The sequence below is a fragment of the Pseudophryne corroboree genome, chromosome 1 (genome assembly GCF_028390025.1).
Source record: "Pseudophryne corroboree isolate aPseCor3 chromosome 1, aPseCor3.hap2, whole genome shotgun sequence".
In the NCBI taxonomy this organism is placed as follows: domain Eukaryota; kingdom Metazoa; phylum Chordata; class Amphibia; order Anura; family Myobatrachidae; genus Pseudophryne; species Pseudophryne corroboree.
Window position 1 is genome coordinate 521,072,589 of NC_086444.1, and position 21,456 is coordinate 521,094,044.

Below are 21,456 nucleotides of genomic sequence, written 5' to 3' on the forward strand. Positions count from 1 at the left end.
CAAACCACCCCACCAACTCCCTCAGTGTCAATTTCCTCCTTCCCCAGGAATGCCAATAGTCCTGCAGGCCATGTCACTGGCAATTCTGACGAGTCCTCTCCTGCCTGGGATTCCTCCGATGCATCCTTGCGTGTAACGCCTACTGCTGCTGGCGCTGCTGTTGTTGCCGCTGGGAGTCGATGGTCATCCCAGAGGGGAAGTCGTAAGCCCACTTGTACTACTTCCAGTAAGCAATTGACTGTTCAACAGTCCTTTGCGAGGAAGATGAAATATCACAGCAGTCATCCTACTGCAAAGCGGATAACTGAGGCCTTGACAACTATGTTGGTGTTAGACGTGCGTCCGGTATCCGCCGTTAGTTCACAGGGAACTAGACAATTTATTGAGGCAGTGTGCCCCCGTTACCAAATACCATCTAGGTTCCACTTCTCTAGGCAGGCGATACCGAGAATGTACACGGACGTCAGAAAAAGACTCACCAGTGTCCTAAAAAATGCAGTTGTACCCAATGTCCACTTAACCACGGACATGTGGACAAGTGGAGCAGGGCAGGGTCAGGACTATATGACTGTGACAGCCCACTGGGTAGATGTATGGACTCCCGCCGCAAGAACAGCAGCGGCGGCACCAGTAGCAGCATCTCGCAAACGCCAACTCTTTCCTAGGCAGGCTACGCTTTGTATCACCGCTTTCCAGAATACGCACACAGCTGAAAACCTCTTACGGCAACTGAGGAAGATCATCGCGGAATGGCTTACCCCAATTGGACTCTCCTGTGGATTTGTGGCATCGGACAACGCCAGCAATATTGTGTGTGCATTAAATATGGGCAAATTCCAGCACGTCCCATGTTTTGCACATACCTTGAATTTGGTGGTGCAGAATTTTTTAAAAAACGACAGGGGCGTGCAAGAGATGCTGTCGGTGGCCAGAAGAATTGCGGGACACTTTCGGCGTACAGGCACCACGTACAGAAGACTGGAGCACCACCAAAAACTACTGAACCTGCCCTGCCATCATCTGAAGCAAGAAGTGGTAACGAGGTGGAATTCAACCCTCTATATGCTTCAGAGGTTGGATGAGCAGCAAAAGGCCATTCAAGCCTATACAATTGAGCACGATATAGTAGGTGGAATGCACCTGTCTCAAGCGCAGTGGAGAATGATTTCAACGTTGTGCAAGGTTCTGATGCCCTTTGAACTTGCCACACGTGAAGTCAGTTCAGACACTGCCAGCCTGAGTCAGGTCATTCCCCTCATCAGGCTTTTGCAGAAGAAGCTGGAGACATTGAAGGAGGAGCTAACACGGAGCGATTCCGCTAGGCATGTGGGACTTGTGGATGGAGCCCTTAATTCGCTTAACAAGGATTCACGGGTGGTCAATCTGTTGAAATCAGAGCACTACATTTTGGCCACCGTGCTCGATCCTAGATTTAAAGCCTACCTTGGATCTCTCTTTCCGGCAGACACAAGTCTGCTGGGGTTGAAAGACCTGCTGGTGACAAAATTGTCAAGTCAAGCGGAACGCGACCTGTCAACATCTCCTCCTTCACATTCTCCCGCAACTGGGGGTGCGAGGAAAAGGCTCAGAATTCCGAGCCCACCCGCTGGCGGTGATGCAGGGCAGTCTGGAGCGACTGCTGATGCTGACATCTGGTCCGGACTGAAGGACCTGACAACGATTACGGACATGTCGTCTACTGTCACTGCATATGATTCTCTCAACATTGATAGAATGGTGGAGGATTATATGAGTGACCGCATCCAAGTAGGCACGTCACACAGTCCGTACTTATACTGGCAGGAAAAAGAGGCAATTTGGAGGCCCTTGCACAAACTGGCTTTATTCTACCTAAGTTGCCCTCCCACAAGTGTGTACTCCGAAAGAGTGTTTAGTGCCGCCGCTCACCTTGTCAGCAATCGGCGTACGAGGTTACATCCAGAAAATGTGGAGAAGATGATGTTCATTAAAATGAATTATAATCAATTCCTCCGCGGAGACATTGACCAGCAGCAATTGCCTCCACAAAGTACACAGGGAGCTGAGATGGTGGATTCCAGTGGGGACGAATTGATAATCTGTGAGGAGGGGGATGTACACGGTGATATATCGGAGGGTGAAGATGAGGTGGACATCTTGCCTCTGTAGAGCCAGTTTGTGCAAGGAGAGATTAATTGCTTCTTTTTTTGGGGGGGTCCAAACCAACCCGTCATATCAGTCACAGTCGTGTGGCAGACCCTGTCACTGAAATGATGGGTTGGTTAAAGTGTGCATGTCCTGTTTTGTTTATACAACATAAGGGTGGGTGGGAGGGCCCAAGGACAATTCCATCTTGCACCTCTTTTTTCTTTTCTTTTTCTTTGCATCATGTGCTGATTGGGGAGGGTTTTTTGGAAGGGACATCCTGCGTGACACTGCAGTGCCACTCCTAGATGGGCCCGGTGTTTGTGTCGGCCACTAGGGTCGCTAATCTTACTCACACAGTCAGCTACCTCATTGCGCCTCTTTTTTTCTTTGCGTCATGTGCTGTTTGGGGAGGGTTTTTTGGAAGGGACATCCTGCGTGACACTGCAGTGCCACTCCTAGATGGGCCCGGTGTTTGTGTCGGCCACTAGGGTCGCTAATCTTACTCACACAGCTACCTCATTGCGCCTCTTTTTTTCTTTGCGTCATGTGCTGTTTGGGGAGGGTTTTTTGGAAGGGACATCCTGCGTGACACTGCAGTGCCACTCCTAGATGGGCCCGGTGTTTGTGTCGGCCACTAGGGTCGCTAATCTTACTCACACAGCTACCTCATTGCGCCTCTTTTTTTCTTTGCGTCATGTGCTGTTTGGGGAGGGTTTTTTGGAAGGGCCATCCTGCGTGACACTGCAGTGCCACTCCTAGATGGGCCCGGTGTTTGTGTCGGCCACTAGGGTCGCTAATCTTACTCACACAGCTACCTCATTGCGCCTCTTTTTTTCTTTGCGTCATGTGCTGTTTGGGGAGGGTTTTTTGGAAGGGACATCCTGCGTGACACTGCAGTGCCACTCCTAGATGGGCCCGGTGTTTGTGTCGGCCACTAGGGTCGCTTATCTTACTCACACAGCGACCTCGGTGCAAATTTTAGGACTAAAAATAATATTGTGAGGTGTGAGGTATTCAGAATAGACTGAAAATGAGTGTAAATTATGGTTTTTGAGGTTAATAATACTTTGGGATCAAAATGACCCCCAAATTCTATGATTTAAGCTGTTTTTTAGTGTTTTTTGAAAAAAACACCCGAATCCAAAACACACCCGAATCCGACAAAAAAAATTCGGTGAGGTTTTGCCAAAACGCGTTCGAACCCAAAACACGGCCGCGGAACCGAACCCAAAACCAAAACACAAAACCCGAAAAATTTCAGGCGCTCATCTCTACAAACAACTAGAGAAATCTGCCTTAGAACTTTTAAGGATGCCAGTTAATATTCATTTGTGAGGTTAAGAGAGTCTAGTTTTGCTAAAGCTAATAATAATCTTTTTCCATAATTAGTCAATATTGAATTACCCAGTAATGAAACCACAAAACTACTGTTACTGCTCATTAAAAGCCATTCACCTACTGACTAGTAATATGAGATAATAGAAACCACAATGAGCTAGTGTACGGTGTAAAGCAGCACAGCGTGATATGAAGACAAATAACAGAACATTTTGCACTTACCGCTGTGTGACTTGAACTCGAGCAATGCACTGTTGAAACCTACAGTAATTAAGACTGATTGCTTTCCAACACGGCAGTACTCTGTATCCCTGTTAATCAAGTATTTAAACACACAGTCTCCATTGCCTGCAAAAATAAAATATTGATTATTTCATACAGGTGTTTTTCTGTTTGTGAGTAAATGAACATGCAGTAAAAGTAATTAGAAAAATCCATTATTGTACAATTATATGTAATCTATTAATAGAAAGAGGTATGATTACTTTTTAATTTGTGGATTCTCTCTGTCCACCTACAGTACCTAGCAAAACCTGTATCTGCAAAGATCTGTGTTCCCAGGTAAATAGTACACAGATTGGCTAATAGATCGATGGATGACTCGGCGGCGGGGGTGGGGTGAAATTTCTTCACTCCCCCCGTCACCCGGCTCCATAGAAGTGCATGCTAATATGGACGAGATTGTCCATATTGGCCTGCATGCATAAGCGACCCGGCACCAACGATTAACGAGCGCGGGGCCGCGCAACGCTAATCGTTGGTGCCTACACACTGCACGATATGAACGAGTTCTCGTTCATTAATGTATGAGAACGTTCATATCGTGCAGTGATATCTGTAAGTTTGTAGGGCCCATTACCTCATTGCCATACTTCCCAACATGACCCTCACCCAGGAGGGACAGAATGCTCTGCTCCTGGACTTCCCTCTTAATTTAGGATTGCCATCACCTGTGCTGAAACAACTTTCTTATCCATTAACCTGTTCAAAACTGGTGGCAGCAATCATAAATTAAGAGAAAAGTTCAGAAGCAGAGCATTCTGTCTATGGTGGCCAATCCCGGGATCGGGATTGGCGGGATCCAGGGATTTAGGGCCAAAAACGTCTGGGATTCAATCCCGGGATTGGAAGGTCCAATCCTGGGGATTGAGGGATCAGCGTTGAGCGTCCACAGGACGCTCAGACGCTGCCCGGCTTCCTCCTTCCGGCTCCCCCGGCGCAGCATGAGTTCACGCTACGCCGTCAGCCGTGCAGGAAGAGATTCCTACCCACCAGCCCTCGGTATACGGTTAGTAATATGTGCGGGGCAGGCGGGGCGGGGCGGGGCGAGGGGGCGGCCACACACTTAAAAGCCAATCCCGGGTATCCCGGGAATACCAGGATTTGCCATTTTTCAACCCCGATACCCGGGATTGAAAAAATGGCCCGGGATTGGCTTCCCTAATTCTGTCCCTCCTGGAGAGGATCATGTTGGGAGGCGTGCCTTGCTAGTTGTGGAGAAGAAAATATATAGATTAGTTAATACAGTAGGTCATCTTTAATTAGCTACAGATCACTCCTGCATCTAGTAAAAAGCATAAATATGAGCACATCTAAATACTGCAGAAACTATTTGTTCTTAAAGGTGTTATATAGGTGGAGTACTATGTAATTCCCCAGAGGTGGATGTTGGTAGTGCGTTCTGGGAAATAGATTTGTATCATGTGTCCAACTGTCAATTTTAGTATTTATGTATATTTTTTTTAGAAGTAGTGTGTTCATATGAAATTACATACATTACAACTGTTAACGAGGGCAAACCCACATTAATCACTGCAGACAACCAGCGGCATATTAAGAGTGGAGGCTACCCATGTACAGTCTCCATCTGGGCCCCCTCTGTTCTAGATTGATGCTGTGCCATATTCACAGTGAATTGTATATTGCTACGTTGCTGATGCGGGACTCTGGAGAGGTAAGTACTGAAGAACAAGGGAGTAGACTGTGTGGTGTGGGCCCCCCTGGACCATACGCACCTCACATCCTGTACCCATTATAGATACACCACTGCAGACAACTCTCTAGGAGGCCAACAGTAAATTATGTAAAATAGGAGTCAGTGTAAGAAACAGGCTCCAAATATAGATTCGCCTGGGGCAAGTAAGTGAAATCAGCTATTACTCAAGTGTAAAGTGTATGTAGCAAGGCTTCTCCTACATGATTAAAACAAAAAAAAAACAAAAAAGAAATAGCATTCATAGATAGTGCAATCATAACAAGAAAAAGTGCACAAGACTTACATTACAAAACACTGCAGAACAGGATAATAGTTATATAAACATTACTACATAGTCATACAGTAATACCCACAAAACAGCACCAACAGTTCAGTGCTGTGTTGGCAATTAGGAGGAAATGATGGTATAAGAAAAGAAAGGAAAAACACATAAGGGACTTAAGGGTCTATTTACTAAGCCTTGGAGAGAGATAAAGTACCAGCCAATTGGCTCCTAACTGTCATTTTTCAAACCCAGTCTGTGACATGGCAGTTAGGAGCTGATTGGCTGGTCATTTATCTCCATCCACTTTATCTCCATCCAAGGCTTAGTAAATAGACCCCAAAGGCTATGCTCGTAAGAGTTTACAATGGGAAAACAAACAAATGTCGGTCATACCCCTGTTCCACTGCAACTACAATCCCGGGTTTTTGCTCATGAACGTGCATCAACCTATGATTTAGGACAGTGGAAAAGCAAATGACCTGGGCCAAGTCTTTGGAGTCTAAAGATGCACAAGATGCTCATAGTGGGCATCTCAGTCCTTACACATTTATACACATGAATGTACACAAAGGAAGGATTTGGAGAGGCATGTCCTTAAAGTCGCAGATGGGCAATCACCAAAAGACACAGACACCACTGAATTATCCCCATTGTCTTATTTTTCAATGTGGGCAGATCTCACATTTCAGTCACTGTTGGTTAAAGAAATAATGCTGAACACGTCATAAAAATAGGAATTTAATACCTACCGGTAGTTCCTTTTCTCCTAGTCTGTAGTGGATACTGGGGTCTTGTACTTTAGTACCATGGGGTATAGATCGGGTCCACTGGAGCCTGGCCCTTTAAAACCTTTAGTGTGTGTGTGTGTGTGCTAGCTCTTCCCCTCTATGCCCCTCTTACCAGACTCAGTCTAGGAAAACTGTGCTCGAGGAGATGGACATTTAAATGAGAGAAGAGACAATATAACAGTGGTGAGGCAACAAGCCAACACACAACTATAAACGGAAGGAGGGCGCTAACCAGAACATCGGATAGCAACACCAACCTAACCAGGATAGCACAGCTATCTCAACAACATAACGGGACCGTAATGCCAGTCCAACCAAATACTTACACAGGTAAGCAGTAACGAAGCACTGAGGCAAGCGCCCAGTATCCACTATGGACTAGGAGAAAAGGAATTACCGGTAGGTATCAATTTCCTATTTTCTCTAACGTCCTAGTGGATACTGTGGTCTCGTACTTTAATACCATGGGGAAGTCCCAAAGCTCCCAAATGGGTGGGAGAGTGCTGAGACCCCTGTAAAACCGCATGACCAAACTGAAGGTTATCCCTGGCCAAGGTATCGAACCTTTAGAATTTGACAAACGTGTTCGAACCAGACCAAGTAGCAGCTCGGCACAATTGTAGGGCCGATACTCCCCAGGCAGCCGCCCAGGAAGATCCCACGACCTTGTCGAGTGGGCCTGAATAGACGTCGGCAAGGGCAGAGCCGCCGAAGTATATGCCTGTTGAATGGTCAACCTGAGCCAGCGAGCAATAGATTGCTTAGACCAATCTTGGAGGCATCATAAAGGACAAACAGCGAGTCAGATTTCCGACGACAGGCCGTCCTTCTGACATAAATCCTCAAGACCCTGACCACATCCAAGGACTCAGGGCCAATGGAAGCATCAGATAACACTGTAACACTGGAACCACAATAGGTTGATTCACATGAAAGTCTGACACCACTTTAGGCAAAAACTGTGGACGGGTTCTAAGTTCCGCTCTGTCTTCATGAAATATCAATTAAGGGCTTTTACAGGATAAGGCCCCCAATTCAGAAACACGTCTGGCAGACACCAATGCTAACAACATCACCGTCTTCCAGGTGATAAATTTTAACTCCACTCTATGTAAGGGTTCAAACCAGTCCTATTGGAGAAAGGACAGAACCACACTGAGGTCCCCCAGAGCCATGGGAGGTACAAAGGGCAGTTGTAAATGAAGAACTCCCTTCAGGAAAGTTTGTACTTCAGGCAACACGGCAAGTTGTTTCTGGAAGAAAATAGAGAGTGCAGAAATCTGAACTTTGATGGAGCCTAACCGTAGGACCATATCCACTCCTGCTTGCAGGAAAAGTAGAAAACGACCAATTCTAAATTCTACGGAAGAAACCTTTCTACCCTCACACCAGGAAACATACTTTCGGGCCCCCTCCTCTCTGCCACCAGTGGACTGCAGTGAACAGTATTAAATAAAGGTAAAGTGGAAATATTTCTAAAGTATATATGTAGACTTTAAATTATTATTTACCCAGCAATGCATGTATTACACTACACTACCATAGATCAAAGGCACTCTTACAGATCTGTCAGGAAGGAGACAGCTTTACAAAAACAGATTTAGCACAAATTAATTTACAAAAGAAGATTGAAGATACTTCAAGCAAATAATTAGCAATTAACACACACAAAAGCTTATTTCAGTATAACGGTCTTGTCTTGGAAAAGGTTCAGCTCCAGAAATGTCACATAAAACCATTTATCAACTGCTACAGGGAATACCTGCTACTCAGTGTAAGATGGATTATATCATTATTGCAGGGAAATATTATGAGGATCATTTAAATGGATCTGGATCCCGATACCATTTCCGTTTTAACCACTTAACTGACAATTTCCCCCCCCCCAAAAACGCTCAGAAATTGTAGGGGTTTTTTTTATAAGTGAATTAGGTGAAGAACATGAATTTAACCTTATCCAAAATGATTTTAGTTAAAAAAAGGCAAATTTTTTTTTTTTTAATTTGTTTAAAAAAAAATATACCCCAGAAATCGAAACATTGCTCGGGAACATCATGACCATCGGAACCTCAGTAACATCGCAACCATTGCGACTTTAGTTTTTAGAGCCCAGACAGCTGCCAGGTACACAGGGGGGGGGGGGGGGGGGGGCTGGGGTTGGCTTGGGGGCGATGATTTACACTTACCAGCGGTTGCTATTGTATGTAGCCGTTGGGGGGCCTGCCATGCTGACCGATCAGCAATGATCGGCAGCACGGCAGACACAGGGGGATGGTGCAGAAAGGCAGAGGGACCTTCTGGTCCCTCTGACAGCAGCAGCTGAGGGAAGTTTCCCTTCCCTGCAGCTGCTAACACTGTTTATCTGACTGGTCGAATCCTATGCGACCAGGTCAGATAAAGCACTTGCAGTCATGGTCGCATCAAGTGGTTAAACAATATTAAAAGTAAAGTGTGCTCATGAGGTTACATAAATATTACAGAGAGCTAAATGTGATTTATTTAAAGAAGACATTTCTTACTGTGGACATGTAATTGACAAAAGGTCTACACAAAACTGCACGTGTGAGTACCACACCCAAAATTCTGTGGGCAAATTGAGATTTTATGGAGGCCTAGAATTATCACAGAATTTCTACCTCAAATATCCATGATGTCACACCCACTGTATGCACTTACAGAAGGGAAATGGTCAACAAATTGTGAAAAGGATTTTCAGGAGACAGAAATCCGATCACACAGACAAGGGCCCTCATTCCGAGTTGATCGGTCGCAAGGCGAATTTAGCAGAGTTACACACGCTAAGCCGCCGCCTACTGGGAGTGAATCTTAGCTTCTTAAAATTGCGACCGATGTATTCGCAATATTGCGATTACTAACTACTTAGCAGTTTCAGAGTAGCTTCAGACTTACTCGGCATCTGCGATCAGTTCAGTGCTTGTCGTTCCTGTTTTGACGTCACAAACACACCCAGCGTTCGCCCAGACACTCCCCCGTTTCCCCGGCCACTCCTGCGTTTTTTCCGGAAACGGTAGCGTTTTTTCCCGCACGCCCATAAAACGGCCTGTTTCCGCCCAGTAACACCCATTTCCTGTCAATCACATTACGATCGCCGGAGCGATGAAAAAGCCGTGAGTAAAAATACTATCTCCATTGTAAAATTACTTGGCGCAGTCGCAGTGCGAATATTGCGCATGCGTACTAAGCGGAATTTCACTGCGATGCGATGAAAAATACCGAGCGAACGACTCGGAATGAGGGCCAAGATCCTAATGCACTTTTACCCATCTCTTCCTGTGAAGTTGATTAGTGACACCTCACCTCTTGGTATATGTGCAGTCTTAAGGTGGGTACACAGCACACTAGTAGATATATCTGCAGATCAATTGATCTGCAGATATATCTATGGACGGACTGGGCAGTGTGTTCAGCATACACACTGCCCGATCCGTCGGGGACTGACGTCATGAACTGGGCGGGCGTGTACACATGCCCGCCCAGTTCAGCTGTCAATCATCGCCGCCCGCCGCAGCATGTGTACAGGCAGTCGCCGACCGCCCCGTACACACACAGTGACGCGCCAATATATCGGTAGATATATTGGCCGTCGGCTATGCTGCGCGGACGACGCTATACGTCTGTGAACGACGGAGTTCACAGACGTATCGGCCGTACACACTGGCCGACGGTCCCACGAGAGAGAACAGCCGATATATCGACCAGTGTGTACGGGCCTTACAAATAAATTCTGCTGGATGTCACTGAGTGAGTAATTTCATATACTGTACATCAAGATCCCTAATAGTGGCAGCATGTAATGCATGAATTGATTGTGAAGCTTTAAGTCTTGTATGTATTAAGTCTTTAAGGGGCAGATTTATCACCATCTGCATCTGAGGATGTGGATGTGATGTAGTTAAATCAACCCAATTCGCAATGCAATTTATTGATTACATTGCATGGATGTATCAATAATCGCATGCAGGGACAAAGGTTGCAAGAAAGCTCTGTCCCTGTGATGCCACTTGGCAGACATATTGGGGTATTTTTTTTAAAAATACCCAGAGTATGTGCTGCACATTGCGCCTCCACTGGATCTGCCCTCCGTCTGGACTATTCCCCCCCCCACGCGACACCCCCCTACCGCTGCTCATACTCACCAGACCCAGGGACTGGTGAATGTAGGGCTGCCAGTCTTCGCATCCTCTTCCTGCTGTGACCCTCAGTGCCGTAAAGTGAGCTGCTGCGTCGCAGCCTCACTTTACTGCACTGGGGGTCACGCAGCAGCTCAGATGGAACCGATGAGCAGCAGCCCTCCCCGGAGCACTGATCAACGGCCCCTTGATCTGGTAAGTATTTTTTTTTTACAATTTTTTTTTCACAGTAATCAGCTTGTGTGCCCAGCTTTCTCTGCCTGCGGCCTGAGAAAGCTGTGCATAAGGCTGGATACTGCAGTAAGCCATGTGATTATGCTATCTGAAGACAGCATTATTATCACAGGGCACCAGTGCTTAAAGTGGCCCTAGGAAAGTGGTAGAACTCATCCCCCCTCCCCACCACCACCACCACAGCGCCTATGTAAGAAAAGGATTGCACGCACCGCAAGGAAAGGCGTGGTCTCAAAAATAAAGGGGCATGGCCACGCAATAGTATCCCCAATTCAAATGATGACGCACACTAATACAATCTTATTTACATTCCACCACACAGTAGTGTCCCTTATTCATGTTATGACATACATTAGTGCCCCTTATACACAAAGCCTACAGTAGTAGCACCCCTAATAAACATAATGCCAACCGCAGTAGCGCCCCTTATACAATGACCACAGTAGTAGTGCCCCTTATGCAATGTCCACTGTTGTGGTAGTGCCCACAGTTGTAGTTTCCCTTATGTTGAGCCCATAGTAGTGGTGCCCCTTATGCAGTGCCCACAGTAGTAGTGCCCCTTATGTCCCCAGGAGTGATGCCACTTAGGAAATGCCCCCTATTCAATGTCCTCATTCGTAATGCCCCCTGTAGTAATGCCCCTGTGTATTATTGCCCCCAGTAGTAATGCCCCTGTGCATAGGCATGCACAGCACATTTTATTAGGGGGTGCACCACCGGAGGGGCATGTCTAGCACCACCTATTGGGCGTGGCTATCACTATTTTACAATTAGTTCAAGTTGGAGAGCAGAAGAATGTAAAAATACGGAGAAGCACTGAATGGGATGCAGGCATTGGCATGTGAACAAGGTTGACGTTATATAAAGCATTTTAACTGGGTCGGCATTATATCCACATACAAATATATATAGATTCACATAAAATTCATTGAAATAGCCAGAACCACATAATGGCCCTCATTCCCAGTTGATCGGTCGCAAGGCGAATTTAGCAGAGTTACACACGCTAAGCCTACGCCTACTGGGAGTGTATCTTAGCATCCTAAAATTGCGACCGATGTATTCGCATTATTGCGATCACAAACTACTTAGCAGTTTTAGAGTAGCTCCACACTTACTCTGCCTGTGCGATCAGTTCAGTGCTTGTCGTTCCTGGATTGACGTCAGAAACACACCCAGCGTTCGCTCAGACACTCCCCCGTTTCTCCGGCCACTCCTGCGTTTTTTCCGGAAACGGTAGCGTTTTCATCCACACGCCCCTAAAACGCCGTGTTTCCGCCCAGTAACACCCATTTCCTGTCAATCACACTACGATCGCCGGAGCGAAGAAAAAGCCGTGAGTAAAAAAACTATCTTCATAGCAAAGTTACTTGGCGCAGTCGCAGTGCGACTATTGCGCATGCGCACTAAGCGAAATTTCACTGCGATGCGATGAAAAATAACGAGCGATCAACTCGGAATGAGGGCCTATATACAGTACATTGAAAAATCCAGAACCACAAAAAAAAAAAATGCATTGAAAAAGCCAGATCTTAGTGGAGGTAGGATTCACAGCAGAATACAAACACATCTTACTGTCAAACTTAAGTTTAACATTTGCAGCATATCACTAAGCAGCTTTACAATAATTTATAGTTACCAAATGAATGACGCCACACCATCATCTCCTCGCATTTCTGAGCTACGCCATTATCTCCTGCCTGTGTCTCTCTATCCCTTTTCTCCCATGTGCATCTCTCACCATCCCCCTCACTTTGTGTCTGTCAGCCCTCCCGTTTCACTCTATGCCTCCCGCCCTTCACTCTGTGCCTCTCAGCCTCCCACCCTTCATTCTGTGCCTCTCAGCCTGCTCCCCCTTTACTATGTGCCTCTCAGCCTCCCACCCTTCACTCAGTACCACTCAGCTTGCTCCCCCTTCACTCTGTGCCTCTCAGCATGCTTCTCCTTTACTCTGTGCCTCTCAGCCTGCCCTCTCTTCACTCTGTGCCTCTCAGCGTGCCTTCCCTTCACTCTTTGCCCCTCAGCATGCTCCCTCTTCACTCTTTGCCCCTCAGCATGATCCCCCCTTCACTCTTTGCCTCTCAGCATGCTCCCTCTTCACTCTTTGCCCCTCAGCATGCTCCCTCTTCACTCTTTGCCTCTCAGCATGCTCCCCCCTTCACCTCTCAGCATGCCCCCCCTTTCACCTCTCAGCATGCCCCCTTTCACTCTTTGCCTCTCAGCATGCTCCCCTTCACCTCTCAGCATGCCCCCCTTTCACTCTTTGCCCCTCAGCATGCTCCCCCCCTTTACCTCTCAGCATACCCCCCTTCACTCTTTGCCTCTCAGCATGCTCCCCCCTTCACCTCTCAGCATGCCCCCCTTTCACTCTTTGCCTCTCAGCATGCTCCCCCCTTCACCTCTCAGCATGCCCCCCCTTTCACCTCTCAGCATGCCCCCTTTCACTCTTTGCCTCTCAGCATGCTCCCCTTCACCTCTCAGCATGCCCCCCTTTCACTCTTTGCCCCTCAGCATGCTCCCCCCCTTTACCTCTCAGCATGCCCCCCTTCCCTCTTTGCCTCTCAGCATGCTCCCCCCTTCACCTCTCAGCATGCCCCCCCTTTCACCTCTCAGCATGCCCCCCTTTCACCTCTCAGCATGCCCCCCTTTCACTCTTTGCCTCTCAGCATGCTACCCCCTTCACCTCTCAGCATGCCCCCCTTTCACTCTTTGCCTCTCAGCATGCTCCCCCTTTACCTCTCAGCATACCCCCCTTTCACCTCTCAGCATGCTCCCCCCCTTCACCTCTCAGCATGCCCCCCCTTCACCTCTCAGCATGCTCCCCCCCTTCACCTCTCAGCATGCTCCCCCCCTTCACCTCTCAGCATGCCCCCCCTTCACCTCTCAGCATGCTCCCCCCCTTCACCTCTCAGCATGCCCCTCCTTTCACCTCTCAGCATGCTCCCCCCTTTCACCTCTCAGCATGCTCCCCCATCACCTCTCAGCATGCTCCCCTTTCACCTCTCAGCATGCTCCCCCCCTTCACCTCTCAGCATGCCCCCTTTCACCTCTCAGCATGCTCCCCCCTTCACCTCTCAGCATGCCCCCCCTTTCACCTCTCAGCATGCTCCCCCCTTTCACCTCTCAGCATGCTCCCCCCCTTCACCTCTCAGCATGCTCCCCCTCTTCACCTCTCAGCATGCCCCCCCTTTCACCTCTCAGCATGCTCCCCCCTTCACCTCTCAGCATGCTCCCCCCCCTTCACCTCTCAGCATGCCCCCTTTCATCTCTCAGCATGCTCCCCCCTTCACCTCTCAGCATGCCCCCCCTTTCACCTCTCAGCATGCTCCCCCCATCACCTCTCAGCATGCCCCCCCTTTCACCTCTCAGCATGCTCCCCCCTTTCACCTCTCAGCATGCTCCCCCCCTTCACCTCTCAGCATGCTCCCCCCTTCACCTCTCAGCATGCTCCCCCCTTCACCTCTCAGCATGCCCCCCTTTCACCTCTCAGCATGCTCCCCCCTTCACCTCTCAGCATGCTCCCCTCCTTCACCTCTCAGCATGCCCCCTTTCATCTCTCAGCATGCTCCCCCCTTCACCTCTCAGCATGCCCCCCCTTTCACCTCTCAGCATGCTCCCCCCCTTCACCTCTCAGCATGCCCCCCTTTCACCTCTCAGCATGCTCCCCCCTTCACCTCTCAGCATGCCCCCCTTTCACCTCTCAGCATGCTCCCCCCTTCACCTCTCAGCATGCCCCCCCTTTCACCTCTCAGCATACTCCCCCCTTCACCTCTCAGCATGCTCCCCCTTTCATTCTTTGCCTCTCAGCATGCCCCCCCCCCCCGTTCACGCTGTCTCTCAGCATGTTCCCCCCCTTTCACTCTGTCTCTCAGCATGCTCCTACCCCTTTCATTCTGTCTCTCAGCTGTCTCCCAGCATCTCTCAATGTCCGCCCCTCTCCCCTGCTGTTCACCTGAGCCAGTGGACAGCGAGGCCAGGTGCTGCATCCTTGCTCCAGTAGTCAGACAGGGCAGGGAGCCATTAACTAATGCCGGGCAGCAGCGCAGGAGTGAGAGTAACTGGTGTGACAGGCTCTCCGGCGGCAATTCAAATGCGGCGCCGATCTCTAGCCAGTCAGGAACCGCGGTACTGCAGCCAATCAGGAGCTGCCACTCCTGATTGGCTGTGCCGCTGGCAAGCCTGTCAATCTCGCTAGCGCCTGCCCATGTTCCGGTGCTGCCACCCGAGCACCCTTGTCAAGTCCCGACTCCCGACATTTGTATCTGCGTGCGGGGGTGCCGGACATTAGGGGGTGCCTGTGTGCACCAGGCACCCCCCGTGCGCACGCCTATGCCCCTGTGTAGTATTGCCCCCAGTAGTAATGCCCGTGTAGTATTGCCCCCTGTATAAGTGCCCCCAGTAGTAATGCTCCTTGAAGTATTCCCCCATGTAGTAGTGCCCCCAGTAGTAATGCCCTGTAGTTATGCCCCCATGTAGTTATGCCCCACTAGTTAGCCCCCATGTAGTTATGCCCTCAGTAGTTAGCCCCATGTAGTTATGCCCCCAGTAGTTATCCCCCCGTAGTTATACCTCCAGTAGTTAGCCACCATATAGTTATACCCCCAGTAGTTAGCCCCCATGTAGTTATGACCCCCAGTAGTTATGCCCCCAGTAGTTAGCTTTCATGTAGTTATGCCCCAGTAGTTAGCCCCCACGTAGTTATGCCCCAGTAGTTAGCCCCCATGTAGTTATGCCCCAGTAGTTAGCCCCCATGTAGTTATGCCCCAGTAGTTAGCCCCCATATAGTTATGCCCAAGTAGTTAGCCACCCATGTAGATATGCCCTCAGTAGTTAGCCACCCATGTAGTTATGCCCCCAGTAGTTAGATACCATGTAGTTAGCCCCTAGTAGTTAGCCCCCAGTAGTTATGCCCCCAGTAGTTATGCCCCTATATAGTTTGCCCCCAGTAAAAGCACCGCTTACACTCACACATAAAAAATAATAATAAACACATTACTCACCAAGCCCCTCTCCTGTGTCCGACCGCTGCACTCCGCCTGTCCGCCCGCTCCTCGGAACTATGGGAGGGACGTCATGACATCTTTCCTATAGCGCACCGGACACTGCCAGACCCGTAAGCCAGAGCTCAAGAGTGAGCTCCTGCCTTCGGCTGCAGCTGTGTAGAGGGAGCTGGGCACCCGCTGGTAACACAATTTCAGTGGGCGCCCGGCATCTCCCTGCAGCTCCGGGGCCACGTTCTGGGTTAGGTGAGCTGGAGGAGGCGGAACTGGTTCCGTCTCCAAATGGAACTGACGGAATGCCTCGTTCTGGCTCACTTTAACCCCTGTAGGGCAAACTGCTGTGTTTTATTACATTTTTTTTCTAGCACATTTAGCCAGATCTTATTTCCTATTATAAGTATGGGAAATGTGATCTGGTTACTAAAAAAATGAGAATTAAAGGGTTTGGAGCAGTTTTTCACGAAAAGTGCTCCACAAGCCCTTTAATACATTCAGGTGATACTAAAATAATGTGAAAAAGGGCTATAGAAGAAAACCCTTTTTCACATTATTTTACTAAAAGAATTGTAATAAATCTGCCCCTAAAACACTGACTAAAATTACACTAAACTGAAAATTGAGATCCACTTGACTAAAACGAAGCAAAATAAAAAGGCAAAAATGTGACTGTAAACCAACTACAATTTTAAGTAAGCGACTAAGACTTTGGGGGGTATCCAATTAGGACTGATGCCATTTCGTCCGGTTATCGCGATTAATGAATGATGGTATTTATTGCAGTATCCAATTAGAGCCCGTTTTTATAGGCCGAAATTGGACTGGCGATCATGCAATAACACATGGGAACGGGGATAAGATTGCTATCCCATGTGTTATTGCGGATCCGGCAGGACACATCGCGGATTAGGCTTTGGGTGTCTCAGGCACCCGAAGCATAATCCCCGATAAGTGTTGGCATGAAGGTTAATAGGATAGCCACCAGCGAACCTATTAGCAGCTGTAAAGTACCACTGCTAATAGGATACCACCTTGTCAAAATTAACACTGGCTACATGCAAAAGCAGCTAATATTTACCTTCACAGCGCTTCACATTTTCCACATGTTGTTATGTAAAAGCCTTATTCCAAAATCTAAAAAATAATTTTTTTCGCTTAAAATTCTACACACAATGGGGGTTATTCGCTCGCTAGCAGTTTTTAGCAGCCATGCAAACGCATAGTCGCCGCCCACGGGGGAGTGTATTTCGCTTTGCAGGAGTGTGAACGCCTGTGCAGCCGAGCGCCTGCAAACACATTTTGTGCAAAACAAAACCAGCCCTGTAGTTACTTATCCAGTGCGATGATTGCTGCGACGAGTGACACGGTAATGACGTCAGATACCCGCCCAGCAAACGCCCGTCCACGCCTGCATTTTTCCAAACACACCCAGAAAATGGTCAGTTGCCACCAAGAAACTCCCACTTCCTGTCAATCTCCTTGCGTTCGGCTGTGCAATTGGAAGCGTCACTAGAACCAGTGCAAAACCAAAAAGGACTTCGTACCTGTACGACGCGCGTGCGTATTGCGGTGCATACGCATGCACAGATTAGCCGTTTTTTTCACTGATCGCTACGCAGCGAACAACAACAGCTAGTGATCAACTCAGAATGACCCCCAATACCCCATCATAACAACGTTGAGATTTTTGCAAATTTATTAAAAATAAAAATCTAAGAAATCACATGTACATAAGTATTCACAGCCTTTACCATGAAGCTCAAATTGAGCGCAGGTGCATCCTGTTTCCACTGATCATCCTTCAGATGTTCCTACAGCTTAATTGGAGTTCACCTGTGGTAAATTCAGTTGATTGGACATGATTTAGGAAGGCACACACCTGTCTATATAAGGTTCCACACTTGATAGTGCACAAACCAAGCATGAAGTCAAAGGAATTGTCTGTAGACCTCCGAGACAGGATTGTCTCGAGGCACAAATCTGGCGAAGGGTACAGAAAAATAACTGCTGCTTTGAAGGTCCCAGTGAGCACAGTGGCCTCCATCATCCATAAATGGAAGAAGTTCGGAACCAACAGGACTCTTCCTAGAGCTGGCCGGCCGTCTAAACTGAGCGATCGGGGGAGAAGGGCCCTAGTCAGGGAGGTGACCAAGAACCCAATGGTCACTCTGTCAGCTACAGCATTCCTCTGTGGAGAAAAAACAACCTTCCAGAAGGACAACCATCTCTGCAGCAATCCACCAATCAGGTCTGTATGGTATAGTGGCCACTCCTTAGCAAAAAGCACATGGCAGCCCACCTGGAGTTTGCCAAAATTCTCTGGTCAGATGAGACAAAGATTAAACTCTTTGGCGTGAATGCCAGGTGTCATTTCTGGAGGAAACTAGGTACCCCTCATCAACCATGCAAATACCATCCCTACCAGTGGCGGAACTCCCAGAGGCAATGGAGTCCGTTGCCGCCAGGCTCCAGCCTGAAGGGGGCACATAGCTCCTTCATGTACCCCACACCCTAATGTAAAAACCCACAAAAGTGCCCGCCAGCGCCGCACACTGCCTGGTGCACCCATGACCCGCTTTACCGCTGCTTACTTGAGTCCCACCTTCCCACGGCTGCACCTAGACGGCGCCGCATTACAGGACAGTGACAGCTTGGGTGGGAGGAGTCTGCATGAGGAGCCAAGCCCCTCACCACTGAGCCCGGCCCAGCAGCAGCAGCATCATCATCACAGGCAGCCGTCAGTCACCCAACTGCACGCAGCTCAGCTCAGCAGCCAATAGGAGATACCTGACAGCGGCGGGACCACACTGTGTAATGTGTCACGCTGGCCCACGCTGTGTGAGTCTCTTCTGCAGCCACAGAGGTCAAGAGGAGAGGCTCAGCCATTGAGTACGGGACTGGCTCAGGCCGCCGCTGAGGAGATGCTGTGCGGTGGTGACAGGGGGATGTGTCTGCTCTCTTTTGCTCTTCCCATCCTGTGGCTGCTCTGCTCCCCTTCTCACCACTCTTTCCCCCGCTTTCTCCCCCCCCCACGCTCTGCTCTCCCTGTCTTGCGCCCCTCCTGCCTGCTCTGCATTGCTCTTCCCGTCCTGTGCCCTCTCTGCCTGCTCTGCTCCTCACCTTGTCCCTGCTCTCTCCACACCCCCCCTTTCCCCAGCTCTCTCCATTCTTTGCCCCCCCCCCCCACACTGCTCTGCTCTCAAAGTTCTGTGCCCCCCCGCCTGCTGTGCTTTCACCCCACAACTCTGCACTCCCCACTTTACCCCACTCTCTCTCCTAACTCCTTTTCCCCTGCTCTCTCCATCCCCACCCTACTTGCTCTGCTCACCCCATTTTCCCCCACTCCCTCACCTCACCCCCCTTTACTCTGCTCTCTCTATTCTCCCCTGCCTGCTCTGCTCTCCCCCCTTTTCCCATCCCTCTCCTCACCCCCCCTCTTTCCCCCACTCACTCACCTCACCCCCTTTCCCCTGCTCTCTTTTCACCCCCCGCTCTGCTCTCTCCATTATCCCCCCGCCTGCTCTGCTCCCCCCTCCTTTCCCGCACTCTCTCACCTCAGCCCCCCTTCCCCCCACTCTCTCACCTCACCCCGCCCTTCCTCTGCTCTCTCCATTCTTCACCCCCATCCTGTGCTGCTCTGCTTTCCCAGTCCTGTGCCACCCCCCTGCCTGCACTGCTCTCCCACTTCTCCGCTCTGTGCTCCAGGGCCCATCACTGGCACTACATCCAGACGGCATGGCGGACCATGAGCAGCTGCTCCAGAGAACCCGTTTCGCGGAAGATGCAGAGAGACAAAAGTGTTGAGTATTTGTGCTAATTACTCAAGAGGTCTGATATGTGAATTAATGAGACACAGATTTTTTTATTATTTCTATATATTATTATGAATAAATGTATATAGTACTAGCAACCGTTTGCTCCTATCACATGAATGTTGTAGAAAACCTATTAATAGAGGTGAATTTATCCAACTTATCAACACTGCTAAAAATGCATTGCCAAATATCTCTGTAGAGTCACTGGATAATTCAAAGTCAGCACAGTCTCCACGCACACTCCCTGTCCTGTCTGATCCTGCTGGGAAGAATCAGCTCCTGCCCTCACTGTCAGTGTCGGTCCGCCAGGCTCTATGTATTACAGGTGAGGTCAGGGGGCGGCTAATAGTGGTGGGGAAGGCAAGGGAGAGAGAGGTGAGATGCAGGCTGAAAGAGTGGGGGGGGGGAGGCGGCAGGCTGAGAGATAGAGTGAAGGGTGAGGCCGAGAGGCACACAGTGAGGGGGAGGGCAGGCTGAGAGGCACAGAGTGAAGAGGTTGCAGTCTGAGAGACACAGAATGAAGGGTGGTCGGCTGAGAGACACAGAGTGAGAGGGAGGGCAAGCTGAGAGGCACAGAGTGAGAGTGAGGGTAGGCTAAGAGGCACAGAGTGAAGGGGGCAGGCTGAGAGGCACAGAGTGAAGGGGCAGGCTAAGAGGAACACAGTGAAGGGGGGCAGGCTAACAGACACAGAGTGAAGGGTGGTAGGCTGAGAGGCACAGAGTGAGGGGGAGTGCAGGATGAGAGGCACAGAGTGAAGGGGGTCACGCTAAGAGGCACAGAGTGAAGGGGGCAGGCTAAGAGGCACACAGTGAAGGGGGGGCAGGCTTAGAGACACAGAGTGAGGGTGAGGGCAGACAGAAAGACACGGGCGGGAGATGATGGTGTAACTGAGAGATGTAGACGGGAGATGATGGCGTGGCAGAGAGACGCAGACGGGAGATGATGGTGTAACTGAGAGATGTAGACGGGAGATGATGGCGTGGCAGAGAGACGCAGACGGGAGATGATGGTATAACTGAGAGATGTAGACGGGAGATGATGGCATGGCAGAGAGACGCAGATGGGAGATGATGGTGTAACTGAGAGATGTAGACGGGAGATGATGGCGTGGCAGAGAGACGCAGGCGGGAGATGATGGTGTAACTGAGAGACACAGAGAGTGGCTGAGAGACATGGCTCGCACAGGGGAAAGGGGGTATATCACTCACACAGGGGAATGAGGCCATGGCTCACACAGGGGGAAGGAATGGGACATGACTCACACAGGGGCCAAGAGAAGGGGGGATAAAGGGGTCCCTAGTTATAATAAAAGGGGGAGACACACCAAGCAGCCACATAGAAGGTGCCACAGCCTAAGGCTTAGATACTCATTGAGATTGTAAGTTTTGATTTTCCTATCTGTGTCAATGTGTGTGTGTTATTACCTACAGTGGGGTCAGTAGTTTAGTGTAGGGTATAGAGGTGTCAGTGATTTAGTGTAGGGTATAGAGGTGTCAGTAATTTAGTGTAGGGCATAGAGGTGTCAGTAATTTAGTGTAGGGTATAGAGGGGTCAGTGATGTAGTGTCGGGTATAGAGGAGTCAGTTAAAATACTACTCATTTTCTGTATGGGGAGGGGGGGGGGCACAAAATTTATCTTGCCTCTGGGCAACTGGGATGAAGTTACGCCACTGATCCCTACAGTGAAGTATGGTGGTGGCAGCATCATACTGTGGGGATGTTTTTCAGCAGCAGAAACTGGGAG

The 21,456-nt window shown here is 49.2% G+C and overlaps 1 protein-coding gene across 2 annotated transcripts in view; it reads right to left on the reverse strand.

Annotated features, from left to right (window-relative positions):
• Positions 1–21,456, reverse strand: part of LOC134896907 (histone-arginine methyltransferase CARM1-like) — a 279,833-nt gene that overhangs the window by 147,603 nt on the left and 110,774 nt on the right. Inside the window, exon 2 of one of the 2 annotated variants that reach the window (XM_063913958.1) lies at positions 3,688–3,813. The exons of the other annotated variant lie outside the window; for it this stretch is intronic. Coding sequence (XP_063770028.1) covers positions 3,688–3,813 — 126 coding nt within the window. The remainder of the gene's footprint in view (positions 1–3,687; positions 3,814–21,456) is intronic. 2 annotated transcript variants of the gene reach the window in all.